Raw genomic sequence first — 20,272 nt, forward strand, 5'->3', positions numbered from 1 at the left:
TGCTTCTCCACCAGATCTTGTCTGCAGTGCAGAGCATGATCAAGCGGTTGAGCCGCTGGCTGATACCCACGATGATGATACCAAATAGGTCCATATGAACTATGAGATACGATGAATGAATAAGAACATGAACAACGTGATTCCCTCGCTTTCTCTTGCTTTGTGTGCCATGCTCAATCACTATTACTAACAACGCATGGTTCCTCTCGCGCATTTCACGTCATGTGCTCCATGATCTCCACACACATCCTGCGCAGGCTCCACCGTAGAACGGAGCAGAGCCTCATGCACTCTTCCCTTCCGCACGTGGTCAGTACCAAGATCGCCCAGATCCGACTACTGTAATTGGGTGGATACGGTGCCGGAGGCCTTGTTTGGTTCCGAGTCATGTCGGAGTAGCAATGGTCCGATCGCGGCGTTTGCCTGACAAGGTATACCGAAGCCTGCCAAGTTTACGGGTAGTGTGGCACGGTGGTGGGGGTCGAGATGTTGTTTTTCCAATGGAATGTGATTTCTGATTTTACTTCCTGATGCCGATGTGATGCTGATGGGTGGCCCACATTGGCAGCGCGAGGTGGTTAATGGAGTTTGTCGCGTAAGCCACACCTGGACGGCTTACCCAATGGCGCCACAGATGAGCTCATAGACGCCCCCGATTTCCCCATCGCTAATGGAAAGCTTGCGCTGGAGAAATTCGCGCTGTCAAGTTAGTTCATCTCACGCTTCATCTCTCCATGGCGTATACCTCCTCCTCAACCTCTCCCGAATCAGGTAGCAGGTTCTTCAACTGAAAATGCGCCTCGAGGCGTACTCGCTGCGTGATTAGGCTGTTGCAGGTGCATTCGTGACAGCTCAGCCTGCCCAGGTGGTCTTATGGCAGATGGAAGTAGATGGTGCGCTTCGCATGAGCTAAATACAGCCATTAATATACAGTCAGCGACTGTCCGGCGAGGCAGCAATGCATTTTGTAAAGCTGCGGTAGGTGGCGTTGGTGCGATGCGCAGCCAGGGAGCGCAGCCCGCGTCGTGAACGCGCAGTCGCGGGGTTAGATCGACTCAGCCCTCAATACCTTTCAACAAGGTCGAGTCTTTGCAGCACATTAACTACACAGCCACAACGCCTGAGCGTGTTCAAACGCGAAGACGTTCAAGTGAACTTCCTCGGCGATCGCTGGCTCGCTCTCCTGCGGATATCCGTTTCAGGATGTACAGATACTGTGTCCTCGTCTGCTTATGTTGAATTGGAAGGCTTTCACAATGTAGGTTCGGGGGATCCGTAGTTCGTCAACTTTTCAGCATGCTTACACATATTGCAGCGCGGCATGGTTTTCTAACAGCACAGCTGAAAGCATACTTGCACTCGTATCCTGATGGAGGCCGCCGGTCTTGCCGTTGGCATACTTGCACTTGTTGGGGTTTTCGAGGACTGTGTAACGCTTCTATCGCAGATTGGTGCGGCTAAATCTATCGAAAAGGACTACACCCTGCTTGCAACAAGACTCGACATACAGAAGGCTCTACTACTAAATTGGGCAGAAAGACTGAAGCTATACGATGCCACGGGATACGATAGGCGACTGGTCGACCCCACTCTGGGACCACGGATCTACCAAGGGCTTGATTGTATTCATCAGCTTTTGCAGGATGGACACGTGTTGAAGAAACAGTACGGTGTAAGACAGGCTCATGGTGGTGATCTGATCGAGACTTCAACAACGTCTGTCAGTAGCCGGCTAATGACTGAACTACGTCAAAAGTCATTGTGCATAAGGTCTCGAAAGGACACTTCGGTACATCCATCTGAAAAGCACGAAATTCCTCACCAGTTCTCAAGCGAGAACCGTAACAACAAACGCCCTCATTGTGAACCGGAACTGCTACATTCTAACAAACCAAGGGGCTTTGATCAACCCGTAGACGAAACCCCTCAAAACAAACGACTGCGTCTTACTTCTCGGTCGTCTCAATGTGAAATCCCTCATCAACTGTCGGATAGCAACCGCACGAGATATTCGGCCATCTTGAACAAAGTCAAGTGGGTTATCAAAGACAAAGATCAATTTGAGAGTCTCGTTCGAAAGCTATCGGAACTCGTATCCGACATGGACAAATTGGTACCACCGCAAGAAGGCGACATCCCAGCTCACAACGCACTGGAGAGCGAGATTCGACGGTTGAAGAACGTCTGCGAATTGAGAATAATCATACGCTCTTGCGCGGATGGAGTCAACAATCTTTCCGGTGTCACTAGACAAATCATTGATCGAGAGTGTACCTCTTTGGTTCTCAACCGCCTTTGGTTTCGCTTGATCGATGACAGAAAGGACAGCATTTCGCAAGCTCACTCCAATACCCTTGAATGGGCTATAGATCCACCCACTTCAGGTGCCGTCTGGGATGACTTAGGCCAGTGGCTGCGATCTGGGTATGGCATTTATTGGATTTATGGCAAACCAGGTAGCGGAAAGTCTACTCTTATGGCAAGTACAACTCACCAGACGCATTTGAAAACATACTGATACTATTTGTAATATGAAGAAGTTCCTCCACGGCCACCCCAAGGTCATGTCTTCTTTGCAGAAATGGGCTGGAACTACGAAAGTGACCGTAGCGTCATTCTACTTGTGGAACGTTGGATCCGTGGAGCAAAGCTCACAGAAAGGACTTGCTCAAGGTCTACTGTATCACGTCCTTGAGCAAAACCCCGCCCTTATTCCTGCCGTACTCCCACACATGTGGAAAGAAGCTCAAAGCGGTACCGTCGACCTGAAACCTCCCACAGACATCGAATTGAAGACGGCATTCAAGCAACTTGGCGCTGAAGCAACAAACGGAGCTTTCGCTTTCTTCATTGATGGTCTGGACGAATTCACCGGCAACCACGTAGACGGAATAGAGTTTGTGAAAAGCCTCGCTGCTAGTACCAACATCAAAGTACTGGTTTCAAGTAGACCGATCGATACATGCGTCGTAAAACTCTCTTCAGCGCCCAAGCTAAGACTACAAGATCTCACCAAACCAGACATCGAGAAGTACGTCAATGATGTTATCAGGACGCACCTGTCGGTGGCCGAACACAACTACTTGAGCGATACATCAATTGAGGGTCTTGTGAGCGACATGCAGAGCAAAGCAGACGGTGTCTTCTTATGGGTTGTTCTTGCATGCCGCACGCTGCTCGAAGGGTTTGAGGCATACGACAGTGCAGAGGAACTCCGAAGCCGCGTTGATGAGTTACCAGCAGAACTCGAGAGTCTGTTCCGCCACATACTGAACGGGCTTCCGCCTCGTTTCCTTCAACAAGCCGCGAAACTTTTACGAGTCTGCTACGTCGACCGTTGTCTAAGACCTTCGGGGACTTTAGCGGCCACACCGCTGGCCTGGGCTCACGAGAATGACATGCAGATAGATGCGCTAGAACAATTTCCTCCATTGTCTGACGACGAGATCGGAAGGAAATTCACAATACTGGAGGGTCGCCTACAAAGTCGCTGCAGGGGGCTTCTTGAGACCCATACGGTTCATGACGACTACGGTGGCAATGGGTATTCGTACTGGACCGTCGGTTTCATGCATCGCACTGTGTTTGAATTCCTCAATACCCCTGACATTTGGCAAATGGACTGTTTGCGCATCGATGACGACCGTTTTGATGTCACTACGGTTCTGGCATACATGTCTTGTTATGAGCTATGGCTCCAGGATTCGTTTGCTTCCGCGAGTACAACATTGTGGCATATCAGTCAAGTCGAGCAGAAGTCACCAACAAACCTCTCACGCACGTTGAACAGGCTGGCCTTTGCGATGATGCAATCCAAGGATGGCTGTAGGGACTTCTTCTTCGTTTCTCAGCATAACCTATCTGTGGACGACCTATCACTTCTACTGGCATTAGAATTCGATCTGCCCACGTTTGTCCAAAACTACGATGTGCGTGGATTCAATACCCGACACAAGCTCGGCATCAATCTATTACAACATACATTCGAGAAGACTTTGTTGTATGTGGAACTTACTTATGAGAATTACCTCCCCATCTCGGCGGTAAGCGTTGCCCACCTCATCGCTTCTGGGTGTGATCCTACCGAGAGCATCGCTTTATCTGAGCAAGACACGACGACCCCATGGGAGATATGGATGGAAACCGAACACACAAATGTCAAAGAGACCGGAGATCTGGAGAACGCCGAGATAACTATGATGATGATTCGCGCAGGTGCTTTATGCGCCCATGCCGGTCTTACTCACGCGAAGGACTACCGAGCACGGTTGATACAGCAATCCGGCGAGTGGCAAAAGGATCTGAGCAGGATGAAGACCGTGCAGGATCAGGAAAAGATGAAGGGGGTATGCAATGAGATTATGCAAGCGGTAGAGGCAAGCTACAGGTCTGATTCTGAATGAAAGGGAATCAAAGTTTGATCGATGACAGTACGCAGCGGATACGTTCAGGCTCATGAGCAGACGTACCCTTTGTCATGTGTTCCCTTAAGCCACATTAAACTATTTCACCAGTGTCAATATCATGTCTTACATCGACCGTAGATTGGTATTATGGGACTACATTGAGTCTGGCTTAATGAGCCCTTACCGTTCGTATCTTTGGGCACCATTCCTTAGTCCTCATGTTACCGTTGGGAACTTATGTCTACGCTAATGTACATGGTCAATACCAATAGTAAGAGAAATGTGCTTGCCACCCGACCTGCGTTTTCGGTAGATGTCGAACGACCGGTCTTGAGACATCGATATAGCAATGAGGCTCGTCAGGAAACGTTTGTGCCAGTAAGAGTTTCGATTGTTTTTGCTCATTTGTGGTATGTATCAGCGTAAAAAGCCCAAAGAGAGGAGTTATATACAGCTATAGTCAAAACTCATAGCGTATTCAACGAAGACGAAGAACGAGCAAGTCTCCTAAGTAACCTGCGGGCTTCCCTATGCCATTATCCCAAGATGTTTACTTCCTTCTGTTCTGGCTCATGCCCAGGATCTGGACCATGCGGACGAAGATGTTGATGAAGTCCAACTCGAGCGAGATGGACTCGTTGACGGGATCCTTTGGGATCAAGCCACGCTCAGCCTGGCGGGCATGGTTTAGCACCTTCTGAACGTCGTACTGCAGAGAAGTCAGTATTTTTTTTCACGTGCATGTCGTACAGTTAACACTTGCCAATGTAAAACCACCTGTGTCAATGTTAGCGCGTGTCTCATAGGCAATACGGGCGGAGACTCATTTACCAAACACGGCAAGTCCGCCGTATAGCCAGATGTTCTCGGTGAACATAAGTGTGCGGGCAGCGGTGGCGGGAATGACGAGTGGAGCAAGACCAGAGAGCGCGACAATGGCCACGCCGCCCAAAAGCGGTGCACCCAGGTAGAGGTACTTGTCTGTCTTCGCGGTCGCACCTGAAGATAAGAAGTCAGTATGTGTCTCACATGCACTCCGTACGGGCCACAACTTACCAACGAAAGCGATTGAACCCATCATTCCAGCAGTGTAAAGACCGGCGCGAGCGAGGATGGCAGGATGCATGAAGAAGAGGGGCGACAGAAGGAGGGCTTGGGTACCGTTGAAGGCAGTCCAGAGGGCGTACTTTTGGACGTAGCTGCGTCGGATTAGCACATCTAGTCTACAAAACAATATCGATCTTCACACTTACTTAGACGGCGAGGTAGCCATAGTTCCATACATCGTGCCAATGCTTCCAACCAGGCCAACTCCAAGTACCAGCCATGGGTTTGCGCTCATGAGCCTGAAGCTCCAACCGTTCATGTGCAGCGCGCGGGCAGCAATGCCGATCATTCCAATACCAAGGCCAGTGTGCATGAAGGTGTCGTTGAGGTATTCGCGCTCGAATGGCGGCATGCCGCCGTCCTCGCGGGTCTCGCGGTTGAAGATGAAGTTGATGCCTAAAAGGGTGGCACCGAAGATGCCGGCTCCATACAGCATGCGCTGTCGCAAGTCGCCCTGCGCCACCGGGTTGTAGGCAGCCTGCTGGTATCCGCGTCGGAACGCTTGCTGGAACTTGGAAACATTGTGCGATGTCGATACCGTCGGCTTTGCGGGGCGGAAGAAGTGCGACTGCTGCTTCAGTGGCGTGTTGTGGAATGCGCGGATCGTGAGGGTTTGCGGTGCTTTCGGCGATGCTTGTCGCAATGTTGCCGTGATGGCGAAGGGTCTCCGTAAGAGGGACGCCATGATGTGTGTGTGTGCCTTTGCGATGTCGTTGTCGATGGGGAGGTGGAAGGCGGCGCGATGATATAGTGAACGGGTAATGACGTTTTGCGTGGTGGAAAGCGCGAGAAATGCCAAGCCGCCTTAACTCCGAGGCATGTTCACGCTATTTGCTCGTGCACGAGGTCATGCATTTGTCACTTCACAGTCATGATGAAGGAGCCCATTCGGGTGACATATTGTATGCATTGCTCTGAACTATATTTCGGAATGGCGCCCTCAACTTGTAGGAAAGCGTTGGAAGCTGTGGTCCAGACCAACGGCCGTGGTAACACAGCGTAATAGGTTCCTCATAACACTTACACGTCTACCGCGAACTATTCCCTTTCGACCCTAATTCAGATTGCCCTTCTCTTCGGTTCTATTGCTACCAATACAAACGTTACTCTTGCGCCGCGATGCCACCCTATGCTCAACAGCGTAAAGAAGAGCCTGAACGTCGGTGATCCGATGGAGGGTAGTCAGATTTCTGGCTCCTCGATGATGTCCTGTACAATAGCAAGCTTTTGATACCCATCAAGCTGCGATGTGAGTTATGTGTGCTTGGTGCCGGCTGGAAGGGAATCCGGGGTAATGCTGTAATTTCATCATCCCGGCTGTACATCGATGTCAACTTGCTGCGTGAACTTCGTGGCGGTGTCTGGAGCTTGACAGGCATGGGGGCATTGATTTTGTCGAACTCTACAACGTGTTCTTTGATGTCGCTCACCGCATCATGGTACATCGTAGTGGGATCGGATGTCTTGATCCGGGTAATTCTGGCGGGAATCCGGCGAAGCCCCGGCGTATATGTTTCTGGCTGCTCATCTGGAGAAAGACTCGGAACATCATCCACATCTGGAGGAGGGGGATGGAGAGACTTCGGTATCGTCTCAAGTAGATCGAAGTTGAAGTTGAAGCCAGAGAAACGGCTAGGTGACTTCCAGAACTCGTTCGCGATAAGAGGAGGGCCAAGCATGTCTACATCTTTCTGGTATGCGTCCCAACGTCCCTGCGTTTCGCGAGCAGCGCCCTCTGCGCTTCTGATTTGAGACCGCTTGCGGTGGCCGGCGATTGTATGACGCGGGCCAAGGTCCTGGTTGTATATTTGCGAGGCACTTTCAAGCTGAAGGATCCGTGTTTGCATGTCGAGCATTGCCTCTCTCTGTGTCGCTAGCTCGGCTTGAACATTGTGGATGATTTCGATTAAAGTGCGGTTCGTCTGGCGTAATTGAGATTTGGTGATCGAGGTTTGGGATGGCCGCCTCGACCTAGAAGAACGCTGGTGCACGCTCGAGGACTCATAGGCTGCGGCGATGGATCCTTCGGGGCCACTCAACAAGTCCAGCATAGTTGCGCCAGACAGGTTTGCCTTGTGGCTTCGAGATGCGCTGTCGTCATGGTAGAAGGTATGTGCGGGTTTGGCAGGTGTACATGGAGAATTGAGAAAAGTCGCCATCTTGCTGTATGCGTGCGTGAGAAAGCTGGAATGACGACGGTCAAGTAAAGAAAGTTAGTGCTAGCGAGCATGAACGCCTATATTGATTTTGCAAAAGCATTGCAATGTTTCGTCGTTTCTTCATCACCCTCAGACGCCAACCCGTTTCGCCACTGTGGTTAACTTCGCAGGCATGCGATGCTGATACTATAAGGAGTGCCGCCAGGGGCACGGAGCTGATGAGCATTACCATTCGTTCAATGTGCAACGGAGGTGTGGCGCTGGGCTAATCGCGTCACGGTGAGCACACGAAAAGGACTACCAAACATCGTCAAGACGCTGGTGTCGGGGCTGTCCTGGCGTTGTGGGTTTCAGCTGTCGAGGATCGTGTTTCGGCCAGGAGTGCGGAAGGCACGGCTCCAGGCTGTCGAGGTCGCTTGCACAGACCTGGATGGCGACTAGCGCAGTTCTTAGCTCATGGAGAACATTCCGGACTGCGAAGCTCCAGCCTCCAGAAAATCGCGAAGCTTATGTCACGTTACTATACCTACTGCTACAACTCCAAGAGCAGCAGGTCTGTGTTTTCCGTTCAGGAGTCGCAGGCTGCTCCTTCCTTGCAGCGACACCTTGAAACCCACGCAGGGTGAGCCATGCCTAGGCACTTTCTGCCGGCGCGCAAGAGCGGCTTTACGCACAGATAGAGGACCTAGCAAGGAAGTTCCTGTACTGCTAATATCTCTTGCAGAGCATAGTCGCGTTATTGTCTTCTTTGGTTGCCTTATGCCGGCTGCGGCAGCAATACTGATGATGAGCTCTTACGCACCCCGCAATGCCCCTGGCACGTGTGTCTTCCGAGCTCTCTATTATGCGAAAGCCACTCACCTTCTAAACCTGCGTATCAAGGCTCCCGATACTGCTACCTCAACCACGCGTACTCGCCTCAACCACGCTCCTGCTAGTGGCATATCGCCGCTTGGGCTGCCGGATATCCATAGCCTATCACGGGGGTGCTGACGATGCGCGGTCTGCTCACCATAATCACCTTACGGAAACTTCGACAATATACGTGCTAATTTGAGCGCTCAGGAATGAATGAATGTCGTCGAAGAGGGGGAGAGTATCGTCCGAAGATACCGCAAGGACAGTCCACCTCTCGGAACCGAGTGGCTGTTCTTGAGCGAGTGCTCCGAGGAGTAAGAGGAGTCGGTCTCACGGTCTCGACTGCTAGAGCCCGGTAAGAAGCATGTCACCGGCTTTACGACAAGTGGAAATCATTCCGCGGTGAACGTGGGTAGAAGATCGAGCCATGTACAGAGCGCTGCTCCCAGCTACGTGACATCTCCAGTCCCATGTCACATATGGCAGCTGCCAGGATCTGCATCCATCCAGGCACATGAGACACGCACACTCGGCTCCATAGGCCCGACCCGTTCGAAGACATTGTTGGTGCTGAGAAATACGGGTCATGCCATTTGCTCCACCTTACGAGCCTGCCGGTTTTCATCAATGCAAAAGTATATCCAGATGGTGTCTTGGCCGCCCGACTATACATGTGTAAGCCCCAGTAAAATCCAACCGCCCTCCCCTCGCTTAACCGAGACTGGCTAAGTAGATTCAACGAGTTTGTATCTGTCTTCAGATGCAGCGTCAAATAGCATCCCACCAACCTCGAACCAGAAGGTATTTACCTATACAAGCTTGGGGATGCTCGCTTGTGCATTTTTAGACGTATAGATCCAGATTCGCATCATGACGCGGACGCATCACACCGCATTCAACTACCGATCACCGCGCGCAGCACTTCCGGTTAATATACGACTGGTCGACATTAGCCACACGTCGTCCTGGAGAGTCGTACCAAGACTACCATGCCGCATGCACTCCGCCGCCAAGATCGGGCACTAGATGAACGCTAATCTAGCTGCGGCGCGTGTACCGAAGCGAGCAATTGCCGCTGCCTATCACAGCCATGTTGATTATGGACCTCATCCTAGACAATCTGTGGAGAGTAGCACACAACAGGGAACGCAGTTTAGACTGCTCGGTGACGAGAACAGCGACAGCACAGATGTGTAGATCCAGAACGATGTCATTAGCACCTGCAGGAATACCGCACCAAGGCGCAGCAACCGGAAAGTATAAGAAGGCCGACTACATGGCATCTTGAGATCACCTTGAGCCTCCTCACGTCCACAGAGCATTTGCAGACATCATGGTTCAGCTCACACAAGCCCTCGCTGCCATTCTCTTGGCTACCGGTGTTGTCGCGCATCCTGGTGGCAACACCAACAAGGAGATCTTGAGGAGGCAGGCTCATTTGGATCATCCCAACCGTCGAAGTGTTCAGGCGTGTAAAAGGGATCTCGTCGAGACCGGGTGGGTCCGGGAGCAGCATCAGAGGCGTGAGGCAAGGCTCCACGAGCTTCGGGTTGCAGCTGGTTTCGCGAAGGAACACGAGCTCGTCCGTCGTGACGTCGCTGAAGTCGAGGAAAGCTACGGTGCCGAGGCAGCATGCACGCTTGACCCTGAATCCACTGAGGGTCCATACTGTAAGTGGAGAAGGTTGCATCTCTTGAGACAGGTTGGCTTACAAACTGATAGGGGTCACCGGTGAGCTCGTTCGCCAGGACCTTTTGACCGGAGAGAAGGGTGCCATCACCCACTTGGACGTCAACATTATCGACACTTCATCTTGCAAGCCTGTCACCGATGCCTACGTTGAGATGTGGGGAAGTAACGCCACTGGTGTCTACACGGGTGTTCAGGCGAAGGGCAATGGCGACGGCTCTGCTACCGCTATTGCGACCAATGCTCTTCGCGGCGTGCAACCCACCAGCGCCAATGGTACCGCTACCTTCATTACCGTTATCCCAGGACACTACGTCGGCCGCACGAACCATCTCCACAGTACGCTTCACTCCTGTCTTTTACCAACGCCTTACTGACAACCCTAGCCATCATCCACCATGGTGCTAAACTCCTTCCCAACAATACCATTCAAGGTGGCACGATCTCGCACGTCGGTCAGTTTTATATCGAGCAGAACTTCCTAGGCCAAGTTGAGAAGACTTCTCCTTACAACACGAACAAGCAAGCCATCACCACCAACGCAGTTGATGCGCTCTTCAACATGGCGAAGCAGGGTGGCGACGACCCAGTGATGAAGATTTCGCTCATTGGCAAGACTATCGAAGATGGGCTCTACGCTACCATCGATGTCGGCGTCAATCCCCGCGCGAGACAGAATCCTCAACCCGTAAATATGTGGACGGCAGATGGTGGTGTACCGGTCAAGGGAAGCCCATGGACAGGATACCCCGATACTTGCTTGTACTGTGGAATGAGGCCCCCGAAGGAGAAGAAGGACGTTCTCTCCGAGGAGTAAATTGCCCTGGGTAGAAAAGACAGCGTAGTGTCGTGGGCCGTGTCACATGCGTGGCTGATCCTGATGACTCTCAACACGGAGCAATATTGTACATAGCTTAGCTCCTAAGAATCAAGCTGCAATGTCTTGTACGAAATCTGGGAGTGCATCAAATGCGACGGCATAATAAATGTAATGGGCGGTATGTGAAAAGGTGGATGTTGTGGTTCGGGCGGAAGTACCTGGGTAAGCCGGCAACCTACAAGCCGTTCTCAGGGGGTACCTGAGTGCCAAGAGTCTAGCACGCGCCGCCCCGCCCGCGGCGTTGGACGCGCCCACGCGTCGTTCCTCCGCTCGACCTGCTCAACAAATGCACGCGACCATGTCGACCCTCCCGGTGCTGCCGGCAGATGTACATCTTCTGATATTGGATTATGTATGCGCGGAGACCCTAAGACACCTCCCATCGGCCGATGTGCTAAGTCCAGCAGATCCACTTGCCTTCGCACCTCCAGGCCCTATGTCTGACGTCGAAAGCGCTATGCGACCTCGCCAGGCCTCGACTGTATCGGAAGGTCACCATCAACGTACTCGATCCATCGGAAGTCGCACGGTTCGAGAACTGCATGGCCGAAGGTGCCCAAGCGCATCTTGACGCTACAAGGAGCTTGACGTTGATGGACAGCCTTCCCCCGGCAGAAGCTCCCGAGTTCCAGACCAAGCCGCATCGACGCTTCGACCGTGAAGACAGGTTGACATCTGCTCAAAGTAGCGCGATAGAAGCGATACTAGACTATTTCCCTCCGGACTGCCTACAATCTTTTCGGTGCGTCCTCGATCTTCGGAATGCTGCACATGCCAGCCTGTCGCATGCTCTCGTCATAACCTCGCGGACTGTCATGTCAGAACTTTACTGAATTGTGATAGGTTCCTCTCGACCCTACCGTTGCCGTCGAACATAGCACGCGAATTTTTCCTTAAACAAATGGGCACATTAACACACGTACACCTAAGACTCGAGGACCTATTTCAATTACAATACCTCGACTGTGTGCGAACTGCGGACCTCTGGCTCCCCCATCCAGAAGAAACCTGGTCGGAATTGGAGGAAGAGAACTTTCTGGACTCCCTGGAGGACATCGGCAAGTATAAGGATCTGGAGAGACTGTACCTTGGAACCAAGTTTGATAGGTATTCACACGATCTTAGCCGAAGACTCGCCGAAACCTTTTCGTCTCTAGACGAATCGTATGGGCGCCTAGAGAAGCTTCGCCAACTTTCAATATCCGGAATCCCTCTCGGCATCGATACATACGGACTCAGCAAGATTATATCGTTTCCTCAGCTCACACATTTGACTCTTTGGGCATGTTCCTGCAGCCAAAGGTTCATCTCCAATTTGGTACATGAGCTTGGCGACCAGGACTTATCGTTGAAACATCTAGGACTGGAGCTAGTCGACGACGACGAGGTGGAAGACCCGGATGATGATACTCCCTACGAAGAGGACGATGACGCCGTCGAAGAGTTGATTAGCCGCTGTCCTGAATTGAAAAGTCTGTGTTTGCAGTGGAGTGATAGGGGGTGGATAGATTTCACGTTGGAGTCCTTCAAGCAAATTCTGGCGATTGTTGGACAGCAGCTTGTTGTTCTCTCGATACACATGTGGGACACTAGAGGGCGCTTAGATGACAGCGAACCACCATTTTGGGAAGAGATATCTCTAGCATGTCCAAACTTGGAACAACTCGCGTTCAATCTTAGCTCAGGTATAATGTTGAATTACAAAGGCGGGTTCGATCCAGACTTGGTAAGACTGTACAGTATCTGATTTCACGTTCCATCTCTAACATATATACAGTCACCCATCTGCAAATTGACCAAGCTACGCACCCTTCAACTTCGGGAAAGGTGGGGTCACGACTGCTGCAATTTCGGAGAGGAGAGTGACGATGTTTATGGAGACATCGAGCGCCAAGCTCATCTATTTGCAAAAGATTTCTTTGCGCATCTAGAAAACCAATCTAGCTGTCCATCCCTGGACACGCTCGTACTGGGCATGGAAAACCAGGTCACGAACAGCAAAGAATTACAGGTCAGAAATCGCGGAAAAGAGATGCCGCCCGCGCGTTGCTTCCGCCGAACACGCAAGATTCGTGATGATGAAAGCACGCGCAGCGAATCCCTTCCCATATCTTTGGCAGAGTGCCGAGCGACAAGTGACTACACAGAGGTTCTCGACTGGTACACCGGCTGTGAGTGTCTCTATGCGAACTGCGTGTGAAGATATACACTGACTTTATACTTCAATATTCAGGGCAGGGTGACTGCGACTGGATGTGGCGACTACCTGGCAGGTTCAACGATGATTAGGGTGGATTTATCTTCGACTGTGGGAGAGCCTCGCAACCCGTAGTCAACCTGAATTCAGCATGACTCAAGTATTACAAGAAGATGATGAAGGCTCTAACAACAGTGAGACTGAACCGAGCATTTCAATGACCATAGTTCAGGGTCGTGTGAAGAGCATGTTCATTGGTGCAAGCGGGGGTAGGCTCGCGACTTTGGCATTCGCTAGCCTCAACCATGGTTTCGTGTCGAGATCCACCACTACCGTCCTCGTTCACGACCACTCCAACTTCATGGCGATTCCTCATGCGATCTGCGTCATCACCGAACTATGGTAATCATGAAAAAGGTTCATTAGTTCATTAAGGGCGGGAGCGATGACTAGGACATGGCAACTACGGTACAGCATTGCGAGATTTGGCACACGAATTGCATAGCTCCACTGTGCTTGGACTGTACTTATTATAAAAGCATATGCAATTCCCTCAAGCGTTTTCTATTCCAAGCTTGTGTCTACATTCAGATTTCGATACACTTTTAACATCACCAGTAAAGACCGAATCTGACTTACAGACAATAACGGACCCAATTCGACAGAGACCTTCGGTTTTCCAAAATGCATCTGATCCAGAGCATTTACCGCGCTGCATGGGCAACGTTCTGTCTCACCGGCTTAACCGCAGGTGTACCCATAGCACCGGCTTTCCACTTAACGGCACGACAACCCATCGAGCCAGATCTCCAAATCGACTTCAACGCCCTCCTCGACGGGTCTTTAGGTAACCTACCCGCGATCTGGATTACCTCCCACAGTCTTCTTGCCGAGGCCGCGCCATCTTCAAACCTCACGGTTTCTTCTCGCGAAGATCGTACCGACAAGGAGAATGGCCTTGTCGCCGCTGCCTTCATCAGCTCCCTGCTGATTCCTGCTGCGACCGGCATCGCAGACAACGGCGTCACTGGGGGTCTTTGCAACGCTATCATAAATGGAGCAGGGGGCATGGCTGGCGCCGTTGTTGGTCAAGAGGCCGGCAAAACACTTTACCCACAAGGTAACGGCACCGATGGAAATGGCACATCGGCTCCAGAGATGGAGCAAGGCATTGTTCCTGGTGCGTTTATTGGTAGCGTCGTTACCAACAGTCTTGGAACTGCTCTGGCTAAGAGTATCTGCGACAAATTTCTCCCCGATGTTGAAGACGTCATAAAGGAGGCTGAAGCTGGAGTTGCGGGTCGGGTCGCTAACTCACTGAATCGCGGTCTCAAAGAAGTTTTGGTGAGCCAACTAGAAGACATGGGGGTCGAGACCGCGCGGGCAGTACAGTTTGCAAGTCAAATGGAAGAGACGATTCGCTTGGTCGACAGTACCGGCAGTCTGGCCACAGCTTTCGAATACCTCAATCGCGAACTCGCAACCAACACCGCAGAGCTGGCCGAAGCTGTAGGAGCCAAACTATTGAACAAGCCAGCAATCAGCAACCTCGTTCAACTAAGCCACAACACGCTCGCCAATCTACCAGTCGCAGGTGTAGACGGCATTGCGCTGTTGCCGTTCGACCCTGCTGCCGATCCCATAGGAATGATGGCTAAGTTCACCAACCATTACAGGAATACCATGGAGTTTGCCAAAACTCTAGGCGGGAAGATCAAAGAAGGCGCGAACCGCGTTTCCCCTGCTTTGGATACAGTGTCCCAGTCGGTTGAGTCAGCTATGCAAGGTGTCGACTCCATCATTCCGGGCACGGCAAACAGACTGATCAAGGATGCTACTGGTGCCGCCAGAAATATTCTGGACCATATCCCAAACCCCCTTCATAGTCTTCCGAACCCTTTCGACGCTCTATTCCACCATGGAGGTCATGGTAGCGGCCACAGTAGCGGCCACCATACTGCTCCCGGATCAACTCACGGCGGCAACGGCGAATCACACTGTGCTCAAGCCACGGTGACTATTACGACTACACTTTCGCCTGCTCCAACCCAGACGCCGAATCGAAACTTGGCTACTCCGACCCTGGGCTCGTGCACCTCGTACCAGGTCATTCCCACGTACACGACGTTTACACGACACGCGACTGCAGTGATTACGCAGATACAGACGGTACCTTCGTATGTCCAGGTCCCTCAGTACTTTGCAACCACTACCACGCAGACTGTGGCAAAGTATGTCCAGATCCCTCAGTACGTGCAAACGACTGTCACTCAGGTTGTGCAGACTACGCAGGTTGTGCAGACCACACAGGTGGTGCAGATCATGGAACACGTAACGCAGACTGCCACTCAAACTGTGCAAGTCCAAGCTGTTGCCACAGCGACGCCTGGATACAATTGGGCGAACGTGAAAGGGAGCATGCAAAGTTGGTGTTCTGTGGCTACCTTTCACTGTCGCGGTGGGCGCCCTCACAATCACGAGCTCTGTAATTCGGTCTGGAACTTGTGTGGTGGTTGCAGCATCTGGCCTGACCAGTGTGATTATGGGCATTGTGTGATGGGCTGTGCCTTAGCAGATATTAGCTAGAAAGCCTCTAGAAAACTAGTAGATAATATCTTTAGCTCTAGAATATCCAGCCGAGCTCTACAAAAATATCTTTTCAAAGTACATAGTCTGTATTCATCACGTTTGCAGTAGTCGTAGTATAGATAACAATAAAATGCTTCATTGCAAACATGAACACCAAGCTATGCGTACACCCTCATCCCACCCGTCGCAAATGAAATGCTCACACAAAATCCAAACACAAAACAATTGCTCCATCCAATGCATCCCTTCCTCATCCATCGCCATTATCTAACTATACCACTCGTCTAAGCCTGAGCAGCCTCCAAGAGCTTCATGTGCTGCTCCGGGTGCGTCTTCTCGACGTTGTTCTTAGCAACCTTCTTCATCATGAAGTTGGCGTCAATGTCAATCTCCTCGCTGAGCTTGCCGCCAGTCACACGCCACTTGCCGCTGATGGTGAGGACACCAACGGGGGGCTTAGCGTTGACGAGGGAGTCGACACCCTCGGATACGTTGGTGAGGGTGAGCTTGTAGGTTGTCTGGGGTGGGTCAGTATCATATTGAGGAAGAGGAAAAGCGGAGAGGGAGGGCTAGTCGTACCTGGCCAATGGGCTTCTTGTCGGTGACGGTGTAGGTAGCGCAAGTAGTCTTGTCGCCGGACTCGAAAGCGTAGCTGACGAGTGCTGGGCAGAGGGTCTTGATCATGAGGTCGTGGTTGTGGAGAGCGGCAATGACGACGGCGGCGTCGACACCGTTGAGGGGAGTGGAGATCTGGGAAGTAGGCATCTTGACGATTTTGTTGTTGGTTGAGAATTTGGTAGAGGATTAAAGGAACTGGCCGGCAGTAATAGTGAAGAGAAGTAGTTGGTAAGGCTGTGTTGAGATGATGAGAGAAGTAGAAGCTTGCTGGATGATGCTCTATCTCCACGGCGAAAGGTAGCAGAATATATACATCTCGCCCGCTTCCTCATTCCCTCCCGGTCTTACTCGCGTCTGGAGACCCCTACTCTACTCTCCATGACCCTAACCCGTTGTCCAAAACGTCAAGACGCAGTCAAGATGCATGTCTTACACCCCTGACACGGCATGGCGTCCCTCACTCTACCCCAACATCCATACAGTGGTACAGCTTACCCACGCATGGCTTGTACTACGCCGACGATCATCCATCCGCGCAATATCGAAATAGTAGCTACCGAAACGCGTCGTCTCCGTTTCCGAGCGCCGGGATAGGTAATGTCTGTGCGTTGGTGCGCTGGGTTGGGGATGGTGAGGTAGGACGATCCTCGTTAACCGAGCGATATCCACAGGGTTGAATCGTGGAGCTTGTGACGCGGATACTCTGTGTCTGGCACGTTTGAAGGGACGAGTGGTAGAGCGAGAGCTGGAAATAGCTGATCTGACAGTTTAGAAACATCTTTCGAGTCGCGTAGTGTCAAACAGAACTGTTTGCACACTGCTTGTCTACCTGTGACGTCTGTGTCCGCGCTGCTCGCTTTCGCAAACGAGGTCGTTCCTCAGCTGGAAACGCTATTGCGCAAGGCGCCTGCAACGCTCATTGACGCTGTCGATCATGTATAATGCTTACACGCAGATAAGAACACGAACTCCCACTCTCCGGATCTCCAAGGGCTCGGTCGCTGTTTCTCCGTGCAGTAATTGGGTGCTGGGCGCGAGCAGTGTCGGAGTGTTTCGCTGGTGGGTTCGCAGAATCGACGGGCGCCGCGGGTTGGGGAGCCGTGCTGCTCTAGCGCAAATCTTAAGTCAGCTCGCGTGGGTGTCGCTGTCGCCTCGTCTATTTTGAACCGGTTCACTCATCGTTCGTGCGAAAGGCAGTTACATGTTTGCTATTTTCGCGTTTATCGCGTTTCATTTCTTGCGCGGAGTGCGCATGTGTTCGCATGGCATCCAAGGGCCGTATACATTGGATGCAGCGCGGCCTCTCCGGAGCTCGGCCGAGGCAGGCTAGACTTCTCCGACATTGGCTCTGGTACGTGATGGAACGGTGGAGAACATTGAGTAGGCACGCTTGATGTTTTGCAACTTTGAAGATGAATTGATCGCCTGATGATGTACCATAACGCATACAACCTTGGAAATCCCCTGACCTTGATAGAAAACGCCTTCCTGTGCACCACAAATACAGAAACAACAGAATCGCTAAAGTTTCGACTCCACCACCGCATCCGTCTTTGCCCTTCCGCCTGCAAAGTTCACCCCTTCACTCGGCTCAACCGTCCCACTCTTGTTAATCAACTGCAACTTTCTCAGCCTTGAGATCGGCTCATCGTCATCTCTATCCCTAACATAGAAAGCCCAGTCGGCGGTAGGATCAATCTCCGTTTGCGAGTATCCATTGCCCAGCCATGAGAACCTGTTGCCAGTGTATTTTACATCCCAGTCCTCTAGCCTCAGCTCCATGAGTGCCTCGATGTAGTGCAAAGTAGAACCAGGCCAGAGCGCGGTTACAGGGCCGTCAGCGCCGAGCGATTTGTACCATGAGCGACAGCCGTCGTTCCAGACCGTACGCTTCATGTATTCGTCCTTGAAGGCGACGAAGTCATCGATGGCCTCAGCTCTTGGGGCAAACGTCGATATGTTGTGTGTTTGGAAGCGATCGATGAGCTTGCACATGTAGTCTGCCTGCGCTTCGATAGCACTGAGGACAGGACCATTACCAATGGGGCAATTGGGCCCAAGGAAGATGAGGTAGTTCGGGAAATCGGCAGCGGCGAGGCCGAAGTAGGAGCATGGTTCTTTGGCCCAGGCATCTTGTAGGTTGGCACCGGAGGAGTTTATCACAGGGAAACGTGGCTTGAAGGATGTGTTGAAGCCGGTGGCGCAGATGAGCACGTCGATGGGGTATTCGTTGCCATCGTCACATAGGCAGCCGCGTTCGGTGATGGAGTTGATCTCGCCGTAGACAGTTTGTACGTTGGGTTTCCCTAGTGCTTCGAGATAGCCAACGCCTGGTGTCAGTCTTCGGCACCCAACATGCCAGTTCGGGATCAAGCGCTCTTGTAGGTATTCGTTGTTAAGCTTTTCGGTCATCTGCTGGCGGAAGTAGGCTTCTGTCTCGGAGTTGACGTTTGTGTTCTTGAGAAAGATGCCGAATTGGCCGTTGAGGCCGCGTTCAATGTTCTTTCGGTATTCAACCAATGCGCCGGGCTTGGTTGCGAATTCGAGCTTTTCGCTATCGGTAAAGACGTGTTGTTCGAGGCCTTGGACTGGTGAGACCCATGTTGGTTCGCGGATGAAGGTTGTAACTTTCTTGACGTGCGGTTGGATGGTAGGGAGAACTTGGATGCCAGAGGAACTGAAGTGGTCAGTCGCGGAATCAAAGGTCAATCATAATAGACTTACCCATTCCCAATCAAGCCCACATGGCGACCTTTGAGATCGACGTTGTCGTCCCAATTCGCAGTGTGTAGTAATGTGCCCTTGTATTTGTCCAAACCCGGGATGGCAGGCCATTGCCAGTTGTTCAAGATGCCGCCTGCATTGATCAAGATGTCGCAATGATCGTTGACGGTCTGGCCACTCTCCAGGTCTTTGACCTGCACATCATATCCGCCCCTTTGCTCGTTCCAGATTGCGCCAGCGACTTGGTGTTGCGTCTTGATGTATTTGCGTAGACCGTATTTGCGGGCGAAATCGTTGAAATAGGCAAAGATCTCTTTGGAGCTGGCGTATACAGCAGACCAGTCCAATTTGGGCTCAAATGACCAGGTGTAGTTGTGGGAGGGAACATCGCATGCGCATCTGGAAGCGGATGTTAGCAAGGTTGGTCGACTGCGCCGCTTCGCTGCAGTCGCTTCGGTAGATCGCGGGGCGAAAGGTGCATCACGCCCCGCAGCAATCAATATGATCTTCACTTACCCCGGATATCTGTTCTCGAACCATGTGCCCGAAACTTCGGAATTCTTCTCGTAAACTTGAAGGCTGTAATTCGTGAAGTGCTTTTGCAGTTTGTATGCCATCAGAAGTCCTGAAGCACCTGCGCCAATACACACGATGCGTACATGGCGTTGCGCATGGATGGGCCCACGCAACCGGTGCTGAGCATCAGTCTCTGGCGCAGCCGTTGATGGGACGATAAATCCGTCTGCCATTGTGAAGGATAAATAACTAATGAGGAAGGCAAGTCGCAAGACAAAGTTGGAGCTGGATCTTAAGGCAACGCTGCGACCACTCCGAGGCCTTCACCGTTCTTAAACTTTGTTTGCGGCATGTTTGCGCCGCGACTGCTCAGTCATGGAGAGTCAGGTGCTGGCCAAATGACTCCACGTAGCGAGTCAATTTAGTGTACGCTGAGATCTGGGGTCACGCTAAGTGAGTTGGAGCAGGGTTGGGGTCTCGAGATACGTTGACGATTCGTGATGTGGGCAAACTGTTGAAGAGGCTATTC

At 51.8% G+C, this 20,272-nt stretch overlaps 7 protein-coding genes across 7 annotated transcripts; 3 read left to right on the forward strand and 4 right to left on the reverse strand.

The window, feature by feature from the left end:
* Positions 1–2,531: 2,531 nt before the first annotated feature.
* Positions 2,532–4,403, forward strand: J4E88_004823 (uncharacterized protein; the record flags this gene model as incomplete). Its single annotated transcript, XM_049398466.1, has 1 exon — positions 2,532–4,403. The coding sequence occupies one exon, from the start codon at positions 2,532–2,534 to the stop codon at positions 4,401–4,403; it is 1,872 nt and encodes a 623-aa protein (XP_049256027.1).
* Positions 4,404–4,956: 553 nt separating this feature from the next.
* On the reverse strand, positions 4,957–6,198 carry J4E88_004824 (uncharacterized protein; the record flags this gene model as incomplete). The annotated part of the gene is made up of 4 exons (XM_049398467.1): positions 4,957–5,115; positions 5,245–5,405; positions 5,463–5,605; positions 5,660–6,198. The coding sequence occupies 4 exons, from the start codon at positions 6,196–6,198 to the stop codon at positions 4,957–4,959; spliced, it is 1,002 nt and encodes a 333-aa protein (XP_049256028.1).
* A 448-nt stretch (positions 6,199–6,646) lies between these two features.
* J4E88_004825 (uncharacterized protein) lies at positions 6,647–7,672 on the reverse strand (the record flags this gene model as incomplete). The annotated part of the gene is made up of 1 exon (XM_049398468.1): positions 6,647–7,672. The coding sequence occupies one exon, from the start codon at positions 7,670–7,672 to the stop codon at positions 6,647–6,649; it is 1,026 nt and encodes a 341-aa protein (XP_049256029.1).
* Positions 7,673–9,863: 2,191 nt separating this feature from the next.
* On the forward strand, positions 9,864–11,036 carry J4E88_004826 (uncharacterized protein; the record flags this gene model as incomplete). The annotated part of the gene is made up of 3 exons (XM_049398469.1): positions 9,864–10,200; positions 10,253–10,558; positions 10,606–11,036. 3 exons carry the CDS (start codon positions 9,864–9,866, stop codon positions 11,034–11,036), a joined length of 1,074 nt encoding a protein of 357 aa, XP_049256030.1.
* Positions 11,037–13,995: 2,959 nt separating this feature from the next.
* Positions 13,996–15,631, forward strand: J4E88_004827 (uncharacterized protein; the record flags this gene model as incomplete). Its single annotated transcript, XM_049398470.1, has 2 exons — positions 13,996–15,527; positions 15,616–15,631. Coding segments are annotated over 2 exons (1,548 nt in total), but the record flags the coding sequence as incomplete, so codon positions are not given.
* Positions 15,632–16,169: 538 nt separating this feature from the next.
* On the reverse strand, positions 16,170–16,650 carry J4E88_004828 (uncharacterized protein; the record flags this gene model as incomplete). Its single annotated transcript, XM_049398471.1, has 2 exons — positions 16,170–16,403; positions 16,465–16,650. 2 exons carry the CDS (start codon positions 16,648–16,650, stop codon positions 16,170–16,172), a joined length of 420 nt encoding a protein of 139 aa, XP_049256032.1.
* Positions 16,651–18,024: 1,374 nt separating this feature from the next.
* On the reverse strand, positions 18,025–19,976 carry J4E88_004829 (uncharacterized protein; the record flags this gene model as incomplete). The annotated part of the gene is made up of 3 exons (XM_049398472.1): positions 18,025–19,180; positions 19,228–19,626; positions 19,744–19,976. The coding sequence occupies 3 exons, from the start codon at positions 19,974–19,976 to the stop codon at positions 18,025–18,027; spliced, it is 1,788 nt and encodes a 595-aa protein (XP_049256033.1).
* Positions 19,977–20,272: the final 296 nt, after the last annotated feature.

Source organism: Alternaria novae-zelandiae (genome assembly GCF_023758075.1).
Source record: "Alternaria novae-zelandiae strain BMP 2774 chromosome Unknown scaffold_8, whole genome shotgun sequence".
NCBI classification, from domain to species: domain Eukaryota; kingdom Fungi; phylum Ascomycota; class Dothideomycetes; order Pleosporales; family Pleosporaceae; genus Alternaria; species Alternaria novae-zelandiae.